This window comes from Acomys russatus, chromosome 11, assembly GCF_903995435.1.
Source record: "Acomys russatus chromosome 11, mAcoRus1.1, whole genome shotgun sequence".
In the NCBI taxonomy this organism is placed as follows: Eukaryota; Metazoa; Chordata; class Mammalia; order Rodentia; family Muridae; genus Acomys; species Acomys russatus.
In genome coordinates this window covers 54,576,379-54,600,382 of record NC_067147.1, presented here as the reverse complement: position 1 = coordinate 54,600,382, position 24,004 = coordinate 54,576,379, and the positions used below count along the sequence as shown (strand labels likewise).

The 24,004-nt window shown below is 51.9% G+C and overlaps 5 protein-coding genes and 1 long non-coding RNA gene across 7 annotated transcripts in view; 4 read left to right on the top strand and 2 right to left on the bottom strand.

Moving 5' to 3' along the window:
• The window catches only part of Tspear (thrombospondin type laminin G domain and EAR repeats), a 202,653-nt gene that overhangs the window by 51,834 nt on the left and 126,815 nt on the right, over positions 1-24,004 (bottom strand). Inside the window, exon 2 of the mRNA XM_051153298.1 lies at positions 6,824-7,044. Within this exon, the coding sequence (XP_051009255.1) occupies positions 6,824-7,044 (221 nt within the window). The remainder of the gene's footprint in view (positions 1-6,823; positions 7,045-24,004) is intronic.
• On the top strand, positions 10,080-10,984 carry LOC127195759 (keratin-associated protein 10-9-like). The gene has a single exon (XM_051153317.1). It carries the CDS (start codon positions 10,117-10,119, stop codon positions 10,873-10,875), a length of 759 nt encoding a protein of 252 aa, XP_051009274.1. The 5' UTR covers positions 10,080-10,116; the 3' UTR covers positions 10,876-10,984.
• LOC127195767 (keratin-associated protein 10-3-like) lies at positions 14,296-14,994 on the top strand. The gene has a single exon (XM_051153329.1). It carries the CDS (start codon positions 14,296-14,298, stop codon positions 14,992-14,994), a length of 699 nt encoding a protein of 232 aa, XP_051009286.1.
• LOC127195765 (keratin-associated protein 10-9-like) lies at positions 17,854-18,579 on the top strand. Its single transcript, XM_051153327.1, has 2 exons — positions 17,854-17,989; positions 18,050-18,579. The coding sequence occupies exons 1-2, from the start codon at positions 17,854-17,856 to the stop codon at positions 18,577-18,579; spliced, it is 666 nt and encodes a 221-aa protein (XP_051009284.1).
• The window catches only part of LOC127195779 (uncharacterized), a 30,859-nt gene continuing 25,005 nt past the window's right edge, over positions 18,151-24,004 (bottom strand). For both annotated transcript variants that reach the window (XR_007831396.1, XR_007831397.1), the window contains exon 4: positions 18,151-18,292. This is a non-coding gene — a long non-coding RNA (uncharacterized LOC127195779). The remainder of the gene's footprint in view (positions 18,293-24,004) is intronic.
• On the top strand, positions 21,947-22,786 carry LOC127195755 (keratin-associated protein 10-7-like). The gene has a single exon (XM_051153309.1). The coding sequence runs from the start codon at positions 21,979-21,981 to the stop codon at positions 22,780-22,782; it is 804 nt and encodes a 267-aa protein (XP_051009266.1). The 5' UTR covers positions 21,947-21,978; the 3' UTR covers positions 22,783-22,786.

Here is a 24,004-nt window from a genome sequence, read left to right as displayed (position 1 = left end):
CTCTGGGCTGCGGAGTCTCCAAACAGCTTCTCACTCTATCAGGCACTGGTTGGGATGCGTGGGCGGCAGGGCTCAGAGCCAGGTTTATTGTAAGACACCAGCCTTCACACTCAGGGAGCTCAGCGGATGAGACAGAACCATTTAGGAGATCCACAAGAGAAGTTACAATGAGGGAGTGGAGTCCAAACCCAAGGGAAGATCTTGAAAACTGCCAAGGGAACCCTGAGAGCATCAATAGCCAGCCTTGGCTGGACACCTGATGGCAAGAGGCAGTAGGTGAGAAATACAGAGAAGGCAAAACATAGGCATCCTACACACACGTGCACACACCACCACATTCTGTTAGAGGTTATAGTTTAAGAAGTGAACTGAGACAGATGTGAAGGTTTGTTTAATGGCATACTGTACTGGAACACTGAAGACCTGCAGCAGATGTAAATTCCAAGTCTTTTTTTAAGATTGTGAAATTATCAAAATGCACATGAATCAAGTTTTAATACACTGTCTGGATGAATGAGGCTGTCCATCGCAGCATTTTCTTTGGGTTCTCAGGCATGGTTCGACAGTGTAAGACTCTGTAACATTAACATTGAATAAAAAGTAAACCTATGGGGGAAAAAAAAAAAGAGGCATCCTGATAAATCAAGCCAAGAGACTCTACTGTCAAAAGAGCAGCTGGGTACAGTATGGGAAAAGAGTTGTGTTAGCTACATATCCGACAGAAGGCTAATATCTAAAATGTATAAAGAACTCAAAAAAGTGGGCACCAAGAAAACAAATTACAAATTTAAAATGGGGCGCAGATCTAAACAGAGTTCCAGAAAATAAAACACAGATGGTTGAAAAACAGAGATGTTCACTATCTTGTCATCAGGGAAATGCAAATCAAAACTATTTTTGAGATGTTATCTTAAGCCTGTCAGAGTGGCCAAGGCCAATAAAACAAGTGACAGCACATGCTGGTGAGAATGTGGGGGAATGGGAACACTTATTCATAGCTAGGGTATGTGTAAGTTTGCACAGCCACTGTGGCATGTCCTCAGAAGCTGTGAATAGATCTACCTCAAGATCTAGCTGTACCACTCTTGGGCATGTACCCAAAGGACTCTACAGCCTACCACAGAGACACTTGCTCATCCGTGTTCATTGTTGCTGTATTTATAGCAGCCAGAAACTGGAAACAGCTTAGATGTCTCTCAGTGGATGAATGGATAAAGAAAATGTGGTACATTTACACAATGGAATATTACTCAGCTGGTAAAAATGAAACAATAAACTTTTCAAGTAAATTGATGGTGCTAGTAAAAAAAAAAAAAAAAAAAATCGTCCTGACTACGGTAACCCAGATCCAAAAGGCAAGTCTATATGCACTCACTTACATGTGGATGTTCATTGTTAAGTCTTCAATAAGCAGGATAAAACCCATGTAACCCCAGAGGTCAGGTATGGAGAAAGGCATTGGATGGAAGGATAGTCCACAGAAGGGGAAAGAGAATAGAGTTATGGATGGACAGGGAGGGGCTGGAATGGGAAAATTAAGGAGAAGGGAACAGAAAAGGAGGTAAGGAAAGGCTCATAAGGAGGGACAACTAAAACTAAGGACCATTTCAGAGGGGTCACTTGGGAACTCACCACAGCTGAAGATTCTTAAAATACATACACATACGAAAGAAATATAAACGGAATCACCAAATTACAGGGGAGACAAAGCCCCGCCTAGACATCATGTGCCACCAAATGAGACCTCCAGTGCTGCAAAACGATCACATCTAATTGAGTTGTGGGCCAAAGGAGCGCCATGGAAACCCCCAAATAACTCAAGCTATTGCCAAAGCTATTGTTTGCTCACCGCATAGTGATAGTAAGGCCCTGTTGCTGAAGACAACACCTGCATAACTCATTGAATATGGAGACGTTGAGCTGGTGCCTACCTAGAGCCTTCACCCTTACTGAGTAGTTTCATGGTACTGTAAGGTAGTCTGCATGCTACCAGAGGAGAAAAGTAAACACCACCCCAGCTGCAAACCCTTCAATCTACAATGGTAATCAGTCCACAAGTTACGCCGGTGCAATAGTGGCACAAAAGTTGTGGGAATAACCAACTATTATTTGATTGGATATCCATGAAATAGAACCCATACCTGTAACTGCTTGGATGGCCAAGCATCTGAGTTTAGATACGCCATGGACCTAGAGGAAAAAAATAAACAAATACTATTGTTCTGCTAAAGGAATTTAGGAATAAAATGACTCCTGATGATGTTCTGCTATACTCACAGATCAGTGGCTTGTTCAGCCACCATCAGAGAAAAGTTTCCTCCTGCAGTAGATGGAACCAAATACAGGGACCCACAACAGGGCAACGAGCAGGGAGCGAGAGAGCTTGGAACACCCAGCCCTAAATGGATGCCTGCATCAAATCCGCCCCCCCCTCGTGCTCAGGGAGCTGTGCAGAAGAGGAGGCAGAAAGATAGAGGACAGCAAGGAAGCCAGGCCTTCTGAACACAGCGGGACTGATGCACATGTGAACTCACGGAGACTGTGATAGCATCCACAGGGTCTACACAGGTCACAGGTCTAATCCGGAGCTTAATGCAAACCCCACTTACAAGTCCAACTGATAACCACACAAAAAGGAAAAAATCGCTTTATCCGAGTCTCACTGGGTCTATCAACCACACTTAAGAGGCAGCCCTCATGCCTAGCGGCAGATGGCCAACACAAAAAAACCTCAAGGGTATTTTGGGAGATATTTTTCGTCTCATAATATTTTGTCTGAGTTCTTAGACATTTTCCTTAATTTTTTTCTTTTTCTATATTTACCTTTTATTTCTTTATTTTCTACCTTACACCTCTTTTGCTTATTTATTATGGTTTCCAACTTTGTGTTTTTACTAGATTTCTATGTGAGTAAGTGTGTGTGTGTGTGTGTGTGTGTGTGTGTGTGTCTGCATCTGTATGTGATTTCTGTTTTTCTTTGGATCCTTTGCTTGTTTGTTTTCTTTTGCCTTGTTCTGGGTTGTTTGTATTTAATTTAACTTATTCTATTCACCTGAAGGTGAATCCATAGGAGAATTTAACTGGTCCAGAAGGAGTCAGGAGATAACCAACACAGAAGACAACAGGCCACTTAGTCTCCATCCTGCTCCAAGACTGTTTAAAAACCAAACCTATGGGCAAGTCATTAAACACCCTTGTTCTTGCTAGGGTTTATTTTTGTTTATGTGCATGTGCCTGTGAGAGGACATGGGGGTACCTGTGGAAGCAAGAAGAGGATATTGGATCCGTTGGAGCTGGAGTTACAGGTGGATGTGAGACGCCTGACATGGGTCTTGGGAAATGAATTCGTGTTTTCTCAAAGACCATTAAGTGCTTTTAACTACTGACCTATTTTACAAGACCCAGGGCCTTGGGGTCTTAGGATTTGTAGATACAATATATACCCTAATAAGACCATTGGCTGTGCAAAGAACAATATACAGGAGCCATATCTTCTGTGTACAGCTGTGCATATGTGCTCATGTGTTTGCGCATGCTTATGGTATATATATATGTGTGTGTGTGTGTGTGTTCATGTGTTTTCACATGTATGTGCATTGTGTGGAGACCAGAGGTGACATGAGGTGCCTCCTTCCCCAGTCCTCCACTTTGTTGTTGTTGTTGTTGTTGTTGTTGTTATTATTATTATTATTATTATTATTATTATTATAGACAGGCTCTCTTACTGAGCCTGGAGTTCACTGATTCACTAGACTGACTGTCCAGAGAGTCCAGGGATCCTCTTGTTCCTGCCCCCAAGAGTCCTGGGATTGCAGACACTCCCTCTAGGGATTCAAACTCAGGTCCTTGTGCTTGGGTGGCAAGCATTTAACCACTGAGCAGTCCTCCCCAGCCCTGAGGCAATCGTTTTCTATCTCACTGGAACTGAATTAGTCTAGATGTGGAGCTGCTTCTCAGTGTGTGCAGTTCATGTTCACGGAAGAGCTAAAAGCAAAGGCATCGAGTGAAGCTTAGTAGAAACAAAGAGAGACGTGTCAAAGTGGAGTGACAATTTAAATACCCCAGCTTCAGTAGAAGAGCAGCTAGCGAAAGGACTGAGAAAAACCAGAAGACTTGCACACTGTGCTAAGTCGACAAGATGCAGCGGATCCCTGCAGGGGACCCTCACAGAAGCCAGGCATATGTGATGCTGACGTACGGGTGGGGATAGCATGGGGGTAGATGTGAGTGGTGTGGGTGGGCGGTATGGGGGTGGCTAGGGTGGGGATAGCATGGGGGTAGATGTGAGTGGTGTGGGTGGGCGGTATGGGGGTGGCTAGGGTGGGGATAGCATGGGGGTAGATGTGAGTGGTGTGGGTGGGCGGGATGGGGGTGGCTAGGGTGGGGATAGCATGGGGGTAGATGTGAGTGGTGTGGGTGGGTGGTATGGGGGTGGCTAGGGGTGGGGATAGCATGGGGGTAGATGTGAGTGGTGTGGGTGGGCAGTATGGGGGTGGCTAGGGTGGGTGGTGTCTGTGTAGACATGAGTGGTGGTGGTGTGAGTGGCATGGGCTCAGACGGTGTGTGTGTGTGTGTGTGTGTGTGTGTGTGTGTGTGTGTGTGTGTGTGTGTGTGTGTGTATGTGTGTGTAGCTCTGTCTACACAGAACACATATGGGCCATGAAGCTAACTTCAGGAGAGAAACCATACATCAGATAAGCTCAGGCAGGACCAGGACAAAACTACTAATCAATGGTAGGAGAAAAGAAATCAGAAAACTTTACAAATAAGCGAAATTGAATAGTATATCCCTTAAACAACCAAGAGTCCATAAGAGAGAATAAAAGGAAGACCATAAAATGTGCTGAGATGATTGGAAACAAAAACGCAAATTACAGGCCTAGTTATTGTCTCAATGCAGCGACACACCACCTGGTAAGAGCAACTTCAGGAAGCAACTTTATCTTTGCTCATGGCCTGCGGGCGCCATCCATCATGGCAGGGGAGGCGTGGTGATGATAGTGCGTGGCAGCCGCCACGTCATCTCCTCAGTCAGTTAGCAGAGAGAAAAGATGGATGCTGCTGTTCAGCTCACTTTCTTTCTTTTTTTTAATTCATTCCAGCCCATGGGATGGTGCCACCACACTCAGGTGGCTCTTCCCTCCTCGCTTAATCCTGTCTGGAAACACCCTCACTGACACGCCCAGAAGTGTGCCCTCTAGGTGATTCCAAATCCTGTCAGGTGACACAGACCCTCAACCACCACAGTGCAGAGACAGCTCACGCTCTGCAGTGGGAGAAACAGCTGTGGGCGTGTGCCAAGAAAGCCCTCAGGTCAGTTACCTGAGAGGAACTAAATAATAAGGCTCGGAAACAAAGGCCCCAGTGGAAACAGACCAAGAAGAATCCACATGGAGCCTCAGGATCTCTTCTGAGAACCAGAAGAGGAGGGTGACACATCGCAAGCCACTATGAGGCACATGTTACCCTCGTAGCACCCTCAAAGACAAGCATGCAGGCTACCACCTCTGTGACATGGTCAAAAAGTCCTCAGAAAATCCAACAGTGGAATCTAGCCCCATAGAAACAGAGCCGTGCGCCTTCAGTTTGTCACGTACCTTTGTGCTAAAGGCTTGGTGCCAGCTTATCATGCCGTTGGGTGGTGGTGGTACCACATGAATGAAACCGGGAGGACATATGCTGAGTTATCAGTCATGAAAGGCTGGATACAATGATCCACTTATATAAAATGTGCAAAACAGATCAACCCACAGGCATGCAGAGAGATTTGCAGTAAGAGATGAAGCGGGGCCATGGGGATTAGGGGAAAGGACACAGGATTTCTTATGCAGTGATTAAATTTTCCTAAAAACCGAATGAAGAAATCCATGGTACACCCAAAACCATTGAGCTGTTCCCACCCCTGTAACTGTTCAAGAGACCACTAATCTGTGAATAGCCTGTGACCACGTCAATGGCCATCAAGCTGTAACTATCAGAGACCATCCTAGTAACCATGGAGACAAGTACACCATGATCTTACGGGCCTCCTTGGAGCTCTGCAAGCCCAGGACCACTCCAACCACTGTCAAGCTCTACATATCTGGGTTCACACCAGTAACCACGGGGCAGTGCACGCTCATAACTGCAAGAGCAACCACTGAGCTATGCAGAGCCTTGGCTAGATCAACAGCCATCAGGCCACCTAAACCAGTAACCACGTCAACAATTGACCTACACAACCATCGCCATAGCAGGAACCACTGGGCTGTGTGAACCAGTGCCTACAATAACCCCACTGAGCTGTGTATACTCAGGACTGCACAAACAGCCATTGGGACGTGCCCTTTCTTAGCTATACCAACCCCCACCGGGTTGTTCAGACTCTTGACTCTACCAACAACATATCAGGCTTTGAAAAACCTACGCCGACATCAACAACCTCAGAGTCACACAAATCCACAATGTCATCAACACCCATCAGGCCATACAAACTTGCACATATACCACCAACCTCTGCACAGTGCAAACCTGTGACTATACCATTCACCATTAGGCTACACAGCCCTTGGCTATTCATCAACTATCAGCTGTGAATACATCAACAACCACCCCACTGCAGAGATCAAACCTGTGACTGCACCGACAACCATCAGGCCAAAGGTCGCACCAACAGATTGATGGCGCTGTGATGTGGGAAAGGCAACTCCTCCTGACCCAAGGTTCCTATAACCAAGTAGCTCTCTGTGGCCTGGGTCAGCCCAGCACTTCGTGGGTGCCAATGCTGGAAAAAAATAGGAAGGAAAGTCGGGCCACCCTTACAAGAAGAAAAACTGCCACTGACCTTGGGTGGAAGGTTGGGAGCTCTCAAGGTGACGACAATGGAGAACTCTTCAGGGAAGAGATCACAGCTGGAGAAGATTCTAGAGGCGGGAAAGCTCGTGGTACGGGGCTTGGTGGCTGAGAACTGAAGGCCCCGCACACCCTCCACCTGCACCATCCGGATCCCACTTGTAGCACCATTCAAAGGGACCACCTCTGCCAGGATATCCAGGGGACGAAGATCTGTGGCAAAGACATGATGGTGGCAGAGGTTAGGTAATGGTTGTGCAACGTGACAGCCATGGTGGCTCATTTACAGTATCTGAATATTTTTAGATTATTATATTATGAAAGATATCAGAGCCATGCAAGAGCTGTGTTATCAAGCTGTGAACCCCAAACTGAGTAACCAAGCGGTGCATTTGGGGTAGTGCCCAGAAGCAGATCTCCCGCATGGCTGACCTCACACAAAAAAACCCATCTCCGAGGACATCTGCAGAGCCACTGCCCTGCAGACAGTTGTGGATGCTGTGCTTGCTACCTGTTCCTGTCACCAAAGAGCATTTTAAACTGACCAACTAACCCTCACTTTGCCTTTGAAAATGGCCCCGCACCTCAGCCTTCTTGAGCTCGCCCACAGTTTACCATGCTGTGTGTTCCCAGTGCGTTCTGTCACTGCCCTTTGGAGGCACTGTGTGTGTGTTACTCAAGTTGTCAATATATGCCTCACTTGGTGCTGGGAATGGTGGGCATTGGCTATCTAACCTTGCTTTACCATTTAGGAAATGGAGGCACCTTACACCAACACCCGTTCTGTCTCCCCTTTGCGTACATGAGTGAGAGTGACCACTGCAGGGCACGGTCCACACGGTAGCTGAGTTGAGTCCCTAAGGATGGAAAGCATTCGGCCATCCGCAGCTCATCTGGTGCCACGCAGGACACCTAGGGCACTGTTGGTGGGGAGCTGGACAGGGCCTTTTCTGTCCCCCTTCAGCTGTAGGGAGGAGAAATGGCTCCTGAGAGAGCCAGGTTCAACATCTTTAGAGCCAGAATCAATGGCCTGGCCTGACCTTCACTGGCCATGGAGAGCTTTGCTGCTGAGAGGGAGCCTTTGGGACTATCCCACTGGGCCCCAGGGGGAGGTCATGAGGCTAGCCAGCCTGGTTGGCTGTGCCCAGAAGAACCAACAAAGGAAAAAGAAAAGAAGAAAAAGGGAAAAAGGAAGTAACAAAGCAGACCCTAGAATTTTCCCTACATATTCAAAAAAGCGCTTCCCAGAACCCAACCTCTTTTCACAATGAAATCTCTCAGCCACAGACAAGAACTTTCAGGCCAGACAAGGCCAGTCTAAAAGACCTAGCACTGTCTCAGGGATGCCATAGCTTGCTCCTGGAGTGTCCCTAAGGCCTGTGTTGAAGGCCCTGGCCCCTAGCTGATGGCATTATTGGAGGTGGCATTAAAGGAGGGGGGCTAACAGGAGGAGGGAGTTAGGTCATAGGGGGGCATGTTCTTGAAGAGGTCCTGGGACTCGGAATCCCCTTTCCCCTCCTCTTGGTTGCCGTGAGATGAACAGCCTCACCCCTCCACATATTCTCACCATGATGTATATCTCACCACCGTCCCAAAGTGCTAGAGCCAATCCGTCATGGACTGAGTCCTTTAAAGCCTCGAGCTAAAATAAACCTCTCCCTTCTCTCAGTTAATGACTTCAGGACTTTCATTGCGGCATCCGTGGGAAGGCACTCACACAGGAAACACTAGGTGCCCCCGCCCACTGTGGTCACACAGAATCGGGCCTGCTTCCTGGGTGGCCCAGGAAACAGCACTCTGGTAGCAGAGCACTCTGAGCATGGGGCATTGTTTTGTAAAGTTCACCTGTAGAAAAGCAGCTGAGCCTGGACCAGACAGAGGGTGGTCAGCAGTGGAGAGGGTAGAAAGAGGTCAAGATAAGCAAATGGCCAAATGAGGCAAAATAAGTAAAGAACCAATGAAGACACGGAAAAGAGGGACGGGTCTGTTTTTGACGTAGTTCAGCACACAGCGTGCAGTGGCTGGGCAGCTGGGCTGGAGGCAGAGCCCACAGAACCATGGTGACTGGGTCGTCACAGGGATCCAGGAGAGTAGGAAGGATGGGTAGAAGGTTTCAAAGAAACAGACTGTTGGACGTTTCCCAGCAACTGCTGGCATGTGTCAGCAACGGAGGGGAAATGGCAGTTTGGCCAGCAGAGGCCTATGGGCATGGCTTCCACAGGCCACACTGCACACTGGGCTGTGGCCCCACATGAGCCCCAGGTTGACTGGGAGAATTCCGGGTGTCCCATGGGTGGTGTTGTACAAGACAAGCAAGCCTTCTTCCCCAGAGTCAAGGTCACAGGAAGGAAGGGCTGAAGGCCACGAGGCATTTCCTAAGCTGTGTGACACTGGTATCGACCGCTGGATCCTGGTGAAGCCAGTCCTGGGGGAAAGCAACGGGCCAGCTGGGATATCTGGATTTGGTGACAGGCTTGGGGCTGGTCCCAGGTGGACTGCAATGGGATCCGTCAGGAGATTCTGGGAATGAGTCCTTGGACCTGCACATGTGACTGTATTTGAGAGTAGGGTCTTTGACGTGACCAAGGAAGGTATCATGGGTCACTAGCTAGGGCTACAATCCATCTCATGGATGTCCTTGTAAAAATGGATAATTTGGACTCAACCCATGGGGAGAAAGTAGAGGTCCACAATGCTGATAGTCCTGGGAGCCAGGTGCCCTGTGCAGTCCCTTTGGCTTAGATCAGCCAGCACTGATACCTGAGATGGACATCAGACTCCATGGTGAGATGGCGATGGCTCAGTTAAACATGGTTGGGATACTCGGTAACACACCCTGAGGAAACTGACAGATCCTTGTTGAGAAATTGTTTTTTCTCTACCTTGAAGCCCCAAGGGCCTTCACTAAACACCTCCACCCCAGAAGTGTAGAATCCTGCCACAGCCCGAGAGGCCCAAGGCCAGGAGAGATCAATGGCCACATGTCCATCCACCATGTACCCCAGACCAGTCCTGCTTTACTCCCAAACAACACAGGAAGAAAGCTCATGTGATCGACATGAAACACACTGTTATCAGACTAAACATGAGCAGCATCAGTGAGCGTGGGCAGCAACGCAGGAAATAAAAACAGGCACAGGGCCAACAGCATCCAGGAAGGCGTGGTCATGGGCTGGGCTGGTAGTACCAGCCAGGGAGGAGTATAAAGCCAGCATATCCTACCCCTGACATATGAACTCACACATTCACTCAACATCAACTCACCCTCCTCCAGCCAAGCCCACCATGGCCGCCTCCACCATGTCTGTCTGCTCTGATGCCTGCACCCACTCCTCCTGGCAGGTGGACGACTGCCCAGAGAGCTGCTGTGAGCCCAGCTGCTGTGCCCCCAGCTGCTGCCAGTCTAGCTGCTGTGTCCCCAGCTGCTGCCAGTCCAGCTGCTGCGCCCCCAGTTGCTGTGCCCCAGCCCCTTGTCTAACCCTTGTTTGCACCCCAGTGTGTTGTGGGTCCAGCCCCTGCTGCCAATCTTCATGCTGCCAGCCAGCGTGCTGCTCCTGCTCCCCCTGCCAGCAGTCCTGCGGTGTGACTCTTTGCTGCAAGCCTGTCTGCTGCACACCTGTCTGTTGTGGATCCTCCTCATGCTGCCAGCAGTCTAGCTGCCAGTCCTCTTGCTGCCAGCCATCCTGCTGTGCACCTGTCTGCTGCAAGCCTGTCTGCTGCAAGCCTGTGTGCTGCACACCTGTCTGCTGCAAGCCTGTCTGCTGCACACCCATCTGCTCTGGATCCTCCTCATGCTGCCAGCCACCCTGCTGTGCACCTGTCTGCTGCAAGCCTGTCTGCTGCAAGCCCTGCTCCAGCATGTCCCTGCTCTGCCGCCCTGTGTGCAGACCTGCCTGCTGTGTGCCCACCTCCTCCTGCTGTGCCTCTTCCTGCCAGCCCAGCTGCTGCCACCCAGCCTCCTCCTGTGTGTCCCTGCTGTGCCGCCCTGCCTGCTCCCGCCAGGCCTGCTGTGGCCTCTCCTCAAGCCAGAAGTGCAGCTGCTGATGACCAGTCTCCCAATGAGAGAATTTCCTGTACATCCAGTGAGTGGTGTGGACCAAGACCTCACAGAAGTATCTGTACACACTCTGCTCTACACACTACCCAGGCCATGGCAGTGATCTCCTCTCTCTGTCACTGTCCTGTCTAGGTCAAGCCACCTCACCTCACTGTGACTGTGTCTCCTCTGAACACACTTGAGCCTTCTGAGCAATAAAGACCTTGACTGAACCTGTGTAGACTCCGTTGGTCCTCATTGGTATCCTATAATTTCTCCTTTGCATCTGGCGATCTGCTGCCCTTTGAGACCTATCTGTGGTAGTTTAGTTCCCTGTGTCCCCTTGCTTTGAACCACTCCTTCACTATAGAGTGCCAAGCAACCTGAGTAGACACTTCCATGCCCCACACTGCCCTGAGCAACTCAGGCAACAGCTCCTCGGGTGAGTTTCAAGTGCTGTCTCAGCTCTCCTTTGGTCAGCCACTGTCTCTTGTTAAGTCGTACAAATATGTGCTAGAAACTGGAATGAGGTCTGGGCCATCGGCCTTGTGTGAGCAGACAGGCCCCTACCTCTGGATTTCAATAGGGCTAAATGCAGAGGCCATCAATATGTAGAGGGAACAGATTGTGATTGGAGAGCAAGCACTCTGTGACGGAGTACCCAGGCCAGACGCACTGAGAGCACACTGTGATGGAGCACGCTGGCCTGGCACACTAAGCAGTCAGTGACATCCTCAGAAATCTAGAATCTAATTGTGGATGAGAATGTGCTGGCTGCCGGGATGGTCCTCACTCTACTCTAGTACTCATCAGGTGGACGCAGCCCGCAGAGGGTAAGGATGGTGAGTAATGCCTGCACGTTGAAGTTCTAGTTCTGTCATAGCCAGGCATCTTGGCTGCACGTATCCGTGTGCCTGGCACCAGCTACAGGCTTCCTGTGAGGCTCACAGCACCTGGGATCCGAGTCCCAACAGAACCAGTTCTATGGGAAATGCTCCTGCCTCCCCTGATGGTGAACAGAAGACTTGACTGTGGTCCACATGCTAATACATTTGTTCAAGTCCACATAAGCAGGAAGAAATTGGTGCAGGCAGGAAGGATACTGTCCCACACTGACATGTCCCATCCTCATGCTCCACTGGTGGGCTGCCTGAGGCCTGAGGCCTGAGAGCATGGAGACAGCCTCACACTGAGTGAAGCTTTCTCTTCAGTGCTTCATTCACTGGGGGCTACTGTCTAGATTCCCAGGCAGTCAGCATCAGCACTTGGGACAGTGCCTGGTGTGGGTGTGGGTCCCCAGATGCCTGTGCTCTGTCTACACTCTGGGACACAGCAGACTTGGTAGACATAGCTTGGGTAGAAGGATGTGCAGCCATCCAAGGTTTTTTGACTGGGTGTGGCGGGTTGGTGGCAGCTCCATCTCTTTCCAAACATGAGGCTAGCAGCTTCCCTCACTTCATTTTCTTGTCAGGTCAAGTCTTCCAAACAGGCCCGAACCAACTGGCTAGCCCATAATGGACTGATAACTCCAAAATCATGTTTCTTTTTAGACCATGCTTTCAGCACAGGACAGGCCTGAGCAGCAGCGTAGGCTCAGTTGTACCGGGTAAAAGGAAGATCCTGAGGAGTCAAAGAAGGAGGTGTGGTCAGGACCGAAAGATGCTCATTTGTCAAGCACAAGTAATAGACTAATTGTAGCCTGTGGCCTTGTATGTTCTCTCTTCCTGGAACCTAGAAAGATGGAGGGGTGTGCACTATGCCCACTGCACAGCCTGCCGGGAGGTCATGACCCCACAGGAAGGGAATGCTGAGTCAGCCCACATCATCTGAGCACAGCCTTGGCTCCAGATCACAGGATGGGGCTGACTCTTAGACAGGGGGCTTCCACGATCTGGAAAAATGGATGCCGGAGCTCAAGAGTGGTGGATATGTAGGATGGGGTGCAGGAGAGTAGGAGTTTGAAGATCGGTATGGCTGGGAAGTGAGTATATGGGCACTAGAGTCATCCAGAGCGGAGTACCTCCCTCAGAGCTAGAGACAGTCACTACGGAGCAGCTTGTCCTGGTTAAGGTGTTGACCTTCCCTCAAGCACAACTCCTTATCCAACCCCATCAGCATGTCCCCAGGAGGGATGCAGGAAAGATGGAGCTGGCTGACAAGGATGTCCCTGCAGGAAGGAGTCAACAACTTTCAGTGGGAAACAAAACAGGACCCATGGAAGGACCGGGATGCTCATACCACAGTGGGAAGTCATTCACACAACCGACCAGCGCAGCCCAGGATGAAAGCAAGGGATAGAAAGACGTCCAGAATGGCGGAACCAGTGGAATTAGTGGACAGAGGATAAAGTCATGGCACTAATGGTGTGTGAGGAGGAGACCTAGTGGGAGCATTAGGAAGGGATGCAATGAACAAGACAGATACCAAGAGCCGAAGAGCAGGAGAGCAGCCAGGGAAACACAAATGACTGGATATGATACAAAAAGAACCTGAAGATGAAGTTCCCCAAAGAGAGGGACCTGGGCTCTGTATACATATGTGACTTAACTTTAAAGCAGTAGCTAGAGACAGGGCTGGGGGACTTGTGGGTGAAAGAACTGGCGAAGGATGTCAGTAGCACTGGAGGAGGGTGGAGTGGACAAAGGATGCTCAGAGAGCACTGAGCAGTGAGACTGAGAGCTCCGTGGATTCCTGGCCAATGCGGTGCGTCTGTGGTTTCAACAGATCATGCACATTATGCTCCTTGACAATAAAACTTGAGAGCTCAGCCTAGAACTACTAGCCTTCTAGAGCAGGGAGCTCATCCTGCAGCACCAAGGACATGGTGGAGAGCAGGAAGGGTTGACACAGCCACAGAGCAGGGTGGACAGTGTCATGAGGCAATATAGAGGGGTTCAGGAGCTGAAGAGACACTATTAAGGTGGTTGTTACAGGCAACTTATTGTACCAACTCCATCGCTGTGCATGGGTCACTGAACACCTCTGATTCTGAACTCTGTCACAAAGAGGCAGCTTTCATCATCCAAAGCTGGGCTCTGAGAGGGGTACTGGACTGAGGGCATCAGTCCCCTGACACAAATCCTTGCAGAGGGAGCAAGGGTCCTGGCATCAGACTATGGCAGGATGACATCCCAGCAGCCATAGGTTGGCTGGAACAAGATCCACCAATAACACCACAACTTCCCTGTTCATGTAACACCTCTGCCCTACCACTCCTCCCAGCACCTCAAACAGCCAGGAGACGGAGCGGCTTGACATCAATATCCCTGACAAACAAACACCCTAATGATGGCCAGGAGCCACACCAACACGGAAGGAAGGCCAAGCCAGACAACAGCACAGGAGGATAAAAGGTGACGGCCCAGCACCTCACACACACTCACTCTCTCACTCACCACTCACTCACTCTACCCCAAGCCAGCTCTGCCATGGCCGCCTCCACCATGTCTGTCTGCTCTGATGCTTGCACCCACACCTCCTGGCCGGTGGACAACTGCCCAGAGAGCTGCTGTTCCCCTAGCTGCTGTGCCCTCAGCTGCTGCCAGCCTAGCCGCTGTGTCCCCAGCTGCTGCCAGCCCAGCTGCTGCCAGTCCAGCTGCTGTGCCCCAGGTCCCTGTCTAACCCTTGTTTGCACCCCAGTGTGCTGTGGGTCCAGCCCCTGCTGCCAATCTTCATGCTGCCAGCCAGCCTGCTGCACCTGCTCCCCCTGCCAGCAGTCCTGCGGTGTGACTCTTTGCTGCAAGCCTGTCTGCTGCACACCTGTCTGCTGTGGATCCTCCTCATGCTGCCAGCAGTCTAGCTGCCAGTCCTCTTGCTGCCAGCCATCCTGCTGTGCTCCTGTCTGCTGCAAGCCTGTCTGCTGCACACCCATCTGCTCTGGATCCTCCTCATGCTGCCAGCCACCCTGCTGTGAACCTGTCTGCTGCAAGCCCTGCTCCAGCATGTCCCTGCTCTGCTGCCCTGTGTGCAGACCTGTCTGCTGTGTGCCCACCTCCTCCTGCTGTGCCTCCTCCTGCCAGCCCAGCTGCTGCCGCCCAGCCTCCTCCTGTGTGTCCCTGTTGTGCCGCCCTACCTGCTCCCGCCAGGCCTGCTGTGGCCTCTCCTCAGGCCAGAAGTCCAGCTGCTGATGACCAGTCTCCCAGTGAGAGAATTTCCTGTATCTCCAGTGAGTGGTGGGGAGCCAGACCTCACAGAAGATTGTGTCCATACTCCGTGTTCTAAACTCTACCCAGGCCATGGCAGTGCCCTCCTCTCTCTGCCCCTGGCCTATCTAGGCCAAGCAACGTCACCTCATTGTGACTGTGTCTCCTCAGAACACACTTGAGCCTTCTGAGCAATAAAGACCTTGACTGAACCTGTGTAGATTCCATTGGTCCTCATTGGTATCCTATGATTTCTCCTTTGCAGCTGGCGATCTGCCGCCATTTGAGACCTATCTGTGGTAGTTTAGTTCCCTGTGTCCCCTTGCTTTGAACCAAGCCTTCTCTATAGGATGCCAACCAAACCTGAGTAAGCACTTTTATGCCCCATGCTACCCAGAGCAGTTCAGAGGACAGCTCCTCGGGTGACGGCCAAGTGCAGTCTCAGCTCTCCTGGGGTCTGCCACAGTCCCTTGTTAAGTGATACAAATATGTTCTAGCAACTGGAATGAGGTCTGGGCCATGGGCCTTGTGTGAGCAGACAGGCCCCTACCTCCGGATTTCATTAAGGTTAAATGCAGAGACCATTAATATGTGGGAGGGCACAGATTGTGATTGGAGAGCAAGCACACTGTGATGGAGCACGCTGGGCAGGCACACTAAGGAGTCAATGATATCTTCACAAATCTGGAATCTAATTGTGGATGAGAATGTGCTGGCTGCCGGGATGGTCCTGACTCTAGTACTCATCAGGTGGACACAGCCCGCAGAGGGTAAGGATGGGCACTGATGCCCCCACATTGAAGTTCTAGTTCTGTCATAGCCAAGCATCTTGGCAGCATGTATCCATGTGCCTGGCACCAGCTACAGGCTCCCTGTGAGGCTCACAGCCCCTGGGACACGAGTCCCAACAGAACCTGTCTTAGGGAAATGCTCCTGCCTCCCCTGATGGTGAACAGAAGACAACACATGCTAATGCAATTGTTGAAGTCCACACAAGTTGGAAGAAATTGCTATAGACAAGAGGGACACTGTCCCACCCTGACATCACATTCTCATGCCGCCACTGGTGGGCTGCCTGAGGCCTGAGGAGATAGCTTCACACTGAGTGAAGCTTTCTCTTTAGTGCTTCGTTCACTGGGGGCTACTGTCTAGATTCCCAGGCAGTCAGCGTCAGCACACAGAACAGTGCATGGCATGGATGTGGGTCCCCAGAGGCCTGTGCTCTGTCTACACTCTGGGACATGACAGAATCTGTGGACACGGCTTGGGGAGAAGAATGTGCAGCCATCCAAGCTCTCCGAGATGGTGTGGCACGGTGGTGGTGGCTTGATCTCTTTCCAAGCATGATGTTACTGGCCTCCCCTACTTCATTCTGTTGCCACGTTGAATCTATTGACACAGGCCGGAACCAAGCGGCTAGCTCACTATGGACTGATATCTCCATAATCATGTTTCCTTCTAGGGTGATGCTTTCAGGACAGGACAGGCCTGAGCTGCAGTGTAGGCTAGGTTGTACTGGGTAAAAGGAAGATCCTGAGGCATTAGAAAAGGGGGCGTGGTCGGGACCGAAGGATGCCCAGTTGTCAAGCACAAAGAATAGACTAACTGTAGTCTGTGGCCTTGTATGTTCTTTCTTCCTGGAACCTAGAAGGATAAGGGGGGTGTGCACTACGCCCGCTGCACAGCCTGCCGGGAGGTCATGACCCTACAGGAAGGGAATACAGAGTGAGCCCACAACATTTGTACACAGCCTTGGCACCAGATCACAGGATGAGGTTGACTCCCAGAGCATGAGAGGGGGACAGTGGACCTCAAGAGTGATGGATATACAGGATGTGGAGCTGGAGACTGCAGTAGTACCACTGTGAGGTGGCCCATGTCCTGAAGCTGGGCCGTGAGCACCAGGGCACTGTAGACATCCAGAGCAAAGGACCTCCCTCAGAGATAGAAGCACTCAGTCACCAAGGATCTACTTGTCCTGGTTAAGGTGTTGACTTCCCTCACACACAAACTTTATGTGCAGTCCCATCAGCATGTCACCAGTAGGGATCCATGGGAAGATGGAGCTGGCTGACAGGGATGACCCTGCAGGAAGGAGTCAACGCTCTTCATTGGGAAACAAAACAAGACCCATGGAACAGAGCGGTATGCTCATACGATGGTGGGAAGTCACTCATGCAACAGGCTAGTGCAGTCCAGGATAGAAATAATGGATAGAAATACATCCAGAATGGCGGAACCAGTGGAATTAGCAGACAGAGGACAAAGTCATGGCACTACTGGTGTGTGAGGAGCAGACCTAGCGGGAGCATAAGGAGAGAATGCAAAGAACAAGACAGACACCAAGAGCCAAAGAGAAGGAGAGCAGCAACAAAAAACAGAAATGACCAGATATGAGATGACAAGGACAAAAAGAACCTGAACATGAAGTCCCCCAAATAGAGGGACTGTGAGGAACATTTAAAGAGGTTTGCAGAGACAGAGTTGTGGGCACAGCAGGGCCACAGGCAGAGCCAGGTCCTGGCATCTGACTATGGCTGGATGACATCCTGCAGCCATAGGATGGCTGGGCAAGTCCCAACAAAGACACCCCAATCTCCCTGTTCATGTAACACCTCTGCCCCATCATTCCTCCCAGCACCACAAAGAGGCAGGAGGCAGACAGGCCTGACAACAACATCCCAGGCAAACAAACACCCTAATGATGGCCAGGAGCCACACCAACAAGGAAGGGAGGCCAAGCCAGACAACAGTACAGGAGGATAAAAGGCGACGGCCCAGCACCTCACACACACTCACACTCTCACTCACCACTCACTCACTCTACCCCAACCCAGCTCTGCCATGGCCGCCTCTACCATGTCTGTCTGCTCTGATGCCTGCACCCACTCCTCCTGGCGGGTGGACGACTGCCCAGAGAGCTGCTGTGAGCCCAGCTGCTGTGCCCCCAGCTGCTGCCAGTCTAGCTGCTGTGTCCCCAGTTGCTGCCAGCCCAGCTGCTGCCAGTCCAGCTGCTGCGCCCCCAGTTGCTGTGCCTCAGGTCCCTGTCTAACCCTTGTCTGCACACCAGTGTGTTGTGGGTCCAGCCCCTGCTGCCAATCTTCATGTTGCCAGCCAGCGTGCTGCACCTGCTCCCCCTGCCAGCAGTCCTGCGGTGTGACTCTTTGCTGCAAGCCTGTCTGCTGCACACCTGTCTGCTGTGGATCCTCCTCATGCTGCCAGCAGCCTAGCTGCCAGTCCTCTTGCTGCCAGCCATCCTGCTGTGCGCCTGTCTGCTGCACACCTGCCTGCTGCAAGCCTGTGTGCTGCACTCCTGTCTCCTGCACACCTGTCTGCTGCAAGCCTGTCTGCTGCAAGCCTGTCTGCTGCAAGCCCTGCTCCAGCATGTCCCTGCTCTGCCGCCCTGTGTGCAGACCTGCCTGCTGTGTGCCCACCTCCTCCTGCTGTGCCTCTTCCTGCCAGCCCAGCTGCTGCCGCCCAGCCTCCTCCTGTGTGCCCCTGCTGTGCCGCCCTGCCTGCTCCCGCCAGGCCTGCTGTGGCCTCTCCTCAGGCCAGAAGTCCAGCTGCTGATGACCTCTCTGCCACTGAGAGAATTTCCTGTATCTCCTGTGAGTGCTGGAAAGCCAAACCTCACAGAGTATATGTCCACCCTCTGTGCCTAAACTCTACCCAGGCCATGGCAGTGCCCTCCTCTCTCTGGCCCTGGCCTCTCCAGGTCAAGCAACCTCACCTCACTGTGACTGTGTCTCTTCTGAACACACTTGAGCCTTCTGAGCAATAAAGACCTTGACTGAACCTGTGTAGACCACATTAGTCCTCATTGGTATCCTATAATTTCTCCCTTGCAGCTGGCGATCTGCCGCCCTTTGAGACCTATCTGTGCTAGTTTAGTTTCCCATGTCCCCTTGCTTTGAACCGAGACTTCTCTATAGGACGCCAATCAACTTCAGTAGACACTTCCATGGCCCATGCTACCCAGAGCCGCTCAGGCGACAGCTCCTCGGGTGACTGCCCCGTGCTGTCTCAGCTCCTGTGGTCTGCCACTGTCTCTTGTTAATTGGCACAAATATGTTCTAGCAACTGGTGTCAGGTCTGGGCTATGTGCCTTGTGTGAGCAGACAGGCCCTACCTCTGGACTTTATTAGGGCTAAATGCAGAGACCATCAATGTGTGGGAGGGCACAGATTGTGGTTGGAGAGCAAACACACTGTGATGGAGCACGCTGGCCTGCACGCTAAGGAGTCAGTGATATCTTCAGAAATCTAGAATCTAGTTGTGGATGAGAATGTGCTGACTGCCGGGATGGTCCTGACTCTACTCTAGTACTCATCAGGTGGACACAGCCCGCAGAGGGTAAGGATGGGCACTGATGCCCCCACATTGAAGTTCTAGTTCTGTCATAGCCAGGCATCTTGGCAGCATGTATCCATGTGCCTGGCACCAGCTACAGGCTCCCTGTGAGGCTCACAGCCCCTGGGACTCTAGTCCCAACAAAACCTGTTCTATGGGAAATGTTCCTGCCTTCCTGATGGTGAACAGAAGACTTGACTCTGGTCCACATGCTAATACATTTGTTGAAGTCCACATAGTAGGAAGAAATTGGTACAGACAGCAAGGATTCTGTCCCACCCTGACATGTCGCTGCCTCATGCCGCCAGTGGTGGGCAGCCTGAGGCCTGGGGCCTGAGAGCATGGAGACAGGTCACACTGAGTGAAGCTTTGTCTTCAGTGCTTCATTTAATGGGGGCTAAAGTCTAGATTCCCAGGCAGTCACTGTCAGCACTCGGGACAATGCCTGGCATGCATGTGGGTCCCCAGATGCCTGTGCTCTGTGTACAGTCTGAGACATGGCTGACTCTGTAAACAAGGCTTGGGTTGAAGGATGTGTAGCCATCCAAGGATTCTGAGAGGGTGTGGCAGGTGGCTGTGCTTCATCTCTTTTTAAACATGATGCTACCGGCCTCCCCCACTTCATTTTCTTGTCAGGTCAAGTCTTCCAAACAGGCCTGAACCAACCGTGCAGACCATTATGGACTGATAACTCAAAAATCATATTTCCTCTAGGGTGGTGCTTTCTGGACAGGACAGGCCTGAGCAGCAGTGTAGTGTAGGTTGTACTGGGTAAAAGAAAGATCCTGAGGAGTCGGAGAAGGACGCATGGTCGGGACCGAAAGACGCACAGTTGTCAAGCACAAGCAATGGACCAACTGTAGCCTGTGGCTTTGTATGTTCTCTCTTCCTGGAACCTAGAAAGATGGAGGAGTGTGCACTATGCCCACTGCACAGCCTGCCGGGAGGTCATGACCCCACAGGAAGGGAATGCTGACTCAGCCCACATCATCTGTGCACAGCCTTGGCTCCAAATCATAGGATGGGGCTGACTACCAGAGCATGGGATTTCCTCCAGCTGGAGAGGGGGGACACCGGACCTCAGGAGGGGTGGATATACAGGATGTGGGGCTGGAGAGTTCAGTAGTACCACAGGGAGGTACGCCATATCCTGAAGCTAGGCCGTGAGCACCTGGGCTCTGGAGACAACCAGAGCAGCGGACCTCCCTCAGAAATATAGGCACTCAGTCACCAAGACGCAGCTTGCCCGGGTAAAGGTGTTGACCTTCCCTCAAGCACAAACTTTGTATGCAACCCCATCAGCATGTCGCCAGGAGGGATCCATGGGAAGCCAAAGCTGGCTGACAGGGATGTCCCTGCAGGAGGGGGTCAACACCCTTCAGTGGGAAACACAACAAGACCCATGGAACAGAGCGGTATGCTCCTCTGCGGTGGGAAGTCAATCACACAACAGGACAGCGCAGTCCAGGATGGAAGCAATGGATAGAAAGACGTCCAGAATGGCAGAACCAGTGGAATTAGCAGACAGAGGATAAAGTCATGGCACTAATGGTGTGTGAGGAGCAGACCTAGCGGGAGCAGAAGGAGGGGATGCAAAGAACAAGACAGACAGCAAGAGCCAAAGAGCAGGAGAGCAGCCAGGGAAACCCAAAATGACTGAATATGAGACAACAAGGACGAAAAGAACCTGAGGAAGATATTCCCCAAAGAGAGGAAACTGGGCTCTGTATATATTTGTGACTTAATGTTAAAGCAGTGGCTAGACACAGGGCTGGGGGACTTGTGGGTGGAAGAGCTGGTGAGAGATGCCAGTAGCGTTGGAGGAGGGTGGAGTGGACAAAGGATGCCCAGAGAGCACTGACGAGTGAGACAGAGAGCTCCGTGGACTCCTGGCCAATGTGGTGCGTCTGTGGTTTCAACAGATCATGCACATTATGCTCCTTGAGGATAGAACTTGAGAGCTCAGCCTAGAAGTGCTAGCCTTCTAGAGCAGGGAGCTCACGCTGCAGCCGCAAGACATGCGGGTTAAATGGCAGGGTGGACACAGGCAGAGAGCAGGGTGGACAGTGTCATGAGGCAATATAGAGAGGTTCAGGAGCTGAAGAGACACTATGGAGGTGGTAGTTACGGGCAACTTATTGTACCAACTCATGGCCATGGGTCCCTGAACACCTCTGCTGTCTGAACACTGTCACAAAGAGGCAGCTTTCCTCATCCAAACCTGGGCTCTGGGAGGGATACTGGACTGAGGGCATCAGTCCCCTGACACTAATTCTAGCAGAGGGAGCAAGGGTCCAGGCATCTGACTTTGACAGGATGACATCCCTGCAGCCATAGGATGGCTGGGCACATCCCAACAATGACACCCCAATCTCCCTGTTCATGTAACACCTCTGCTCCACAACTCCTCCCAGCACCACAAAGAGGCAGGAGGCAGACAGGCTTGACAACAACATCCCAGGCAAACAAACACCCTAATGATGGCCAGGAGCCACACCAACAAGGAAGAAGGCCAAGCCAGACAACAGCACAGGAGGATAAAAGGCGACGGCCCAGCACCTCACACACACTCACACTCTCACTCACCACTCGCTCACTCTACCCCAAGCCAGCTCTGCCATGGCCGCCTCCACCATGTCTGTCTGCTCTGATGCCTGCACCCACTCCTCCTGGCAGGTGGACGACTGCCCAGAGAGCTGCTGTGAGCCCAGCTGCTGTGCCCCCAGCTGCTGCCAGTCTAGCTGCTGTGTCCCCAGTTGCTGCCAGCCCAGCTGCTGCCAGTCCAGCTGCTGCGCCCCCAGTTGCTGTGCCTCAGGTCCCTGTCTAACCCTTGTCTGCACACCAGTGTGTTGTGGGTCCAGCCCCTGCTGCCAATCTTCATGTTGCCAGCCAGCGTGCTGCACCTGCTCCCCCTGCCAGCAGTCCTGCGGTGTGACTCTTTGCTGCAAGCCTGTCTGCTGCACACCTGTCTGCTGTGGATCCTCCTCATGCTGCCAGCAGCCTAGCTGCCAGTCCTCTTGCTGCCAGCCATCCTGCTGTGCGCCTGTCTGCTGCACACCTGCCTGCTGCAAGCCTGTGTGCTGCACTCCTGTCTCCTGCACACCTGTCTGCTGCAAGCCTGTCTGCTGCAAGCCTGTCTGCTGCACACCCATCTGCTCTGGATCCTCCTCATGCTGCCAGCCACCCTGCTGTGCACCTGTCTGCTGCAAGCCTGTCTGCTGCAAGCCCTGCTCCAGCATGTCCCTGCTCTGCCGCCCTGTGTGCAGACCTGCCTGCTGTGTGCCCACCTCCTCCTGCTGTGCCTCCTCCTGCCAGCCCAGCTGCTGCCGCCCAGCCTCCTCCTGTGTGCCCCTGCTGTGCCGCCCTGCCTGCTCCCGCCAGGCCTGCTGTGGCCTCTCCTCAGGCCAGAAGTCCAGCTGCTGATGACCTCTCTGCCACTGAGAGAATTTCCTGTATCTCCTGTGAGTGCTGGAAAGCCAAACCTCACAGAGTATATGTACACCCTCTGTGCCTAAACTCTACCCAGGCCATGGCAGTGCCCTCCTCTCTCTGGCCCTGGCCTCTCCAGGTCAAGCAACCTCACCTCACTGTGACTGTGTCTCTTCTGAACACACTTGAGCCTTCTGAGCAATAAAGACCTTGACTGAACCTGTGTAGACCACATTAGTCCTCATTGGTATCCTATAATTTCTCCTTTGCAGCTGGTGATCTGCCGCCCTTTGAGACCTATCTGTGCTAGGGTAGTTTCCCATGTCCCCTTGCTTTGAACCGAGACTTCTCTATAGGACGCCAATCAACTTCAGTAGACACTTCCATGGCCCATGCTACCCAGAGCCGCTCAGGCGACAGCTCCTCGGGTGACTGCCCCGTGCTGTCTCAGCTCCTGTGGTCTGCCACTGTCTCTTGTTAATTGGCACAAATATGTTCTAGCAACTGGTGTCAGGTCTGGGCTATGTGCCTTGTGTGAGCAGACAGGCCCTACCTCTGGACTTTATTAGGGCTAAATGCAGAGACCATCAATGTGTGGGAGGGCACAGATTGTGGTTGGAGAGCAAACACACTGTGATGGAGCACGCTGGCCTGGCACGCTAAGGAGTCAGTGATATCTTCAGAAATCTAGAATCTAGTTGTGGATGAGAATGTGCTGACTGCCGGGATGGTCCTGACTCTACTCTAGTACTCATCAGGTGGACGCAGCCAGCAGAGGGTAAGGATGGGCACTGATGCCCCCACATTGAAGTTCTAGTTCTGTCATAGCCAGGCATCTTGGCAGCATGTATCCATGTGCCTGGCACCAGCTACAGGCTCCCTGTGAGGCTCACAGCCCCTGGGACTCTAGTCCCAACAAAACCTGTTCTATGGGAAATGTTCCTGCCTTCCTGATGGTGAACAGAAGACTTGACTCTGGTCCACATGCTAATACATTTGTTGAAGTCCACATAGTAGGAAGAAATTGGTGCAGACAGGAAGGATTCTGTCCCACCCTGACATGTCACTGCCTCATGCCGCCACTGGTGGGCAGCCTGAGGCCTGGGGCCTGAGAGCATGGAGACAGGTCACACTGAGTGAAGCTTTGTCTTCAGTGCTTCATTTAATGGGGGCTAAAGTCTAGATTCCCAGGCAGTCACTGTCAGCACTCGGGACA

Coding starts and splice junctions, on each gene's coding strand:
- LOC127195759 (XM_051153317.1), top strand. CDS start 10,117: ATGGCCGCCTCCACCATGTCTGTCTGCTCTGATGCCTGCACCCACTCC.
- LOC127195755 (XM_051153309.1), top strand. CDS start 21,979: ATGGCCGCCTCCACCATGTCTGTCTGCTCTGATGCCTGCACCCACTCC.
- LOC127195765 (XM_051153327.1), top strand. CDS start 17,854: ATGGCCGCCTCTACCATGTCTGTCTGCTCTGATGCCTGCACCCACTCC. Junction 17,990..18,049: donor GTCTAGCTGCTGTGTCCCCA/GTTGCTGCCAGC, acceptor GCTGTGCCTCAG/GTCCCTGTCTAACCCTTGTC.
- LOC127195767 (XM_051153329.1), top strand. CDS start 14,296: ATGGCCGCCTCCACCATGTCTGTCTGCTCTGATGCTTGCACCCACACC.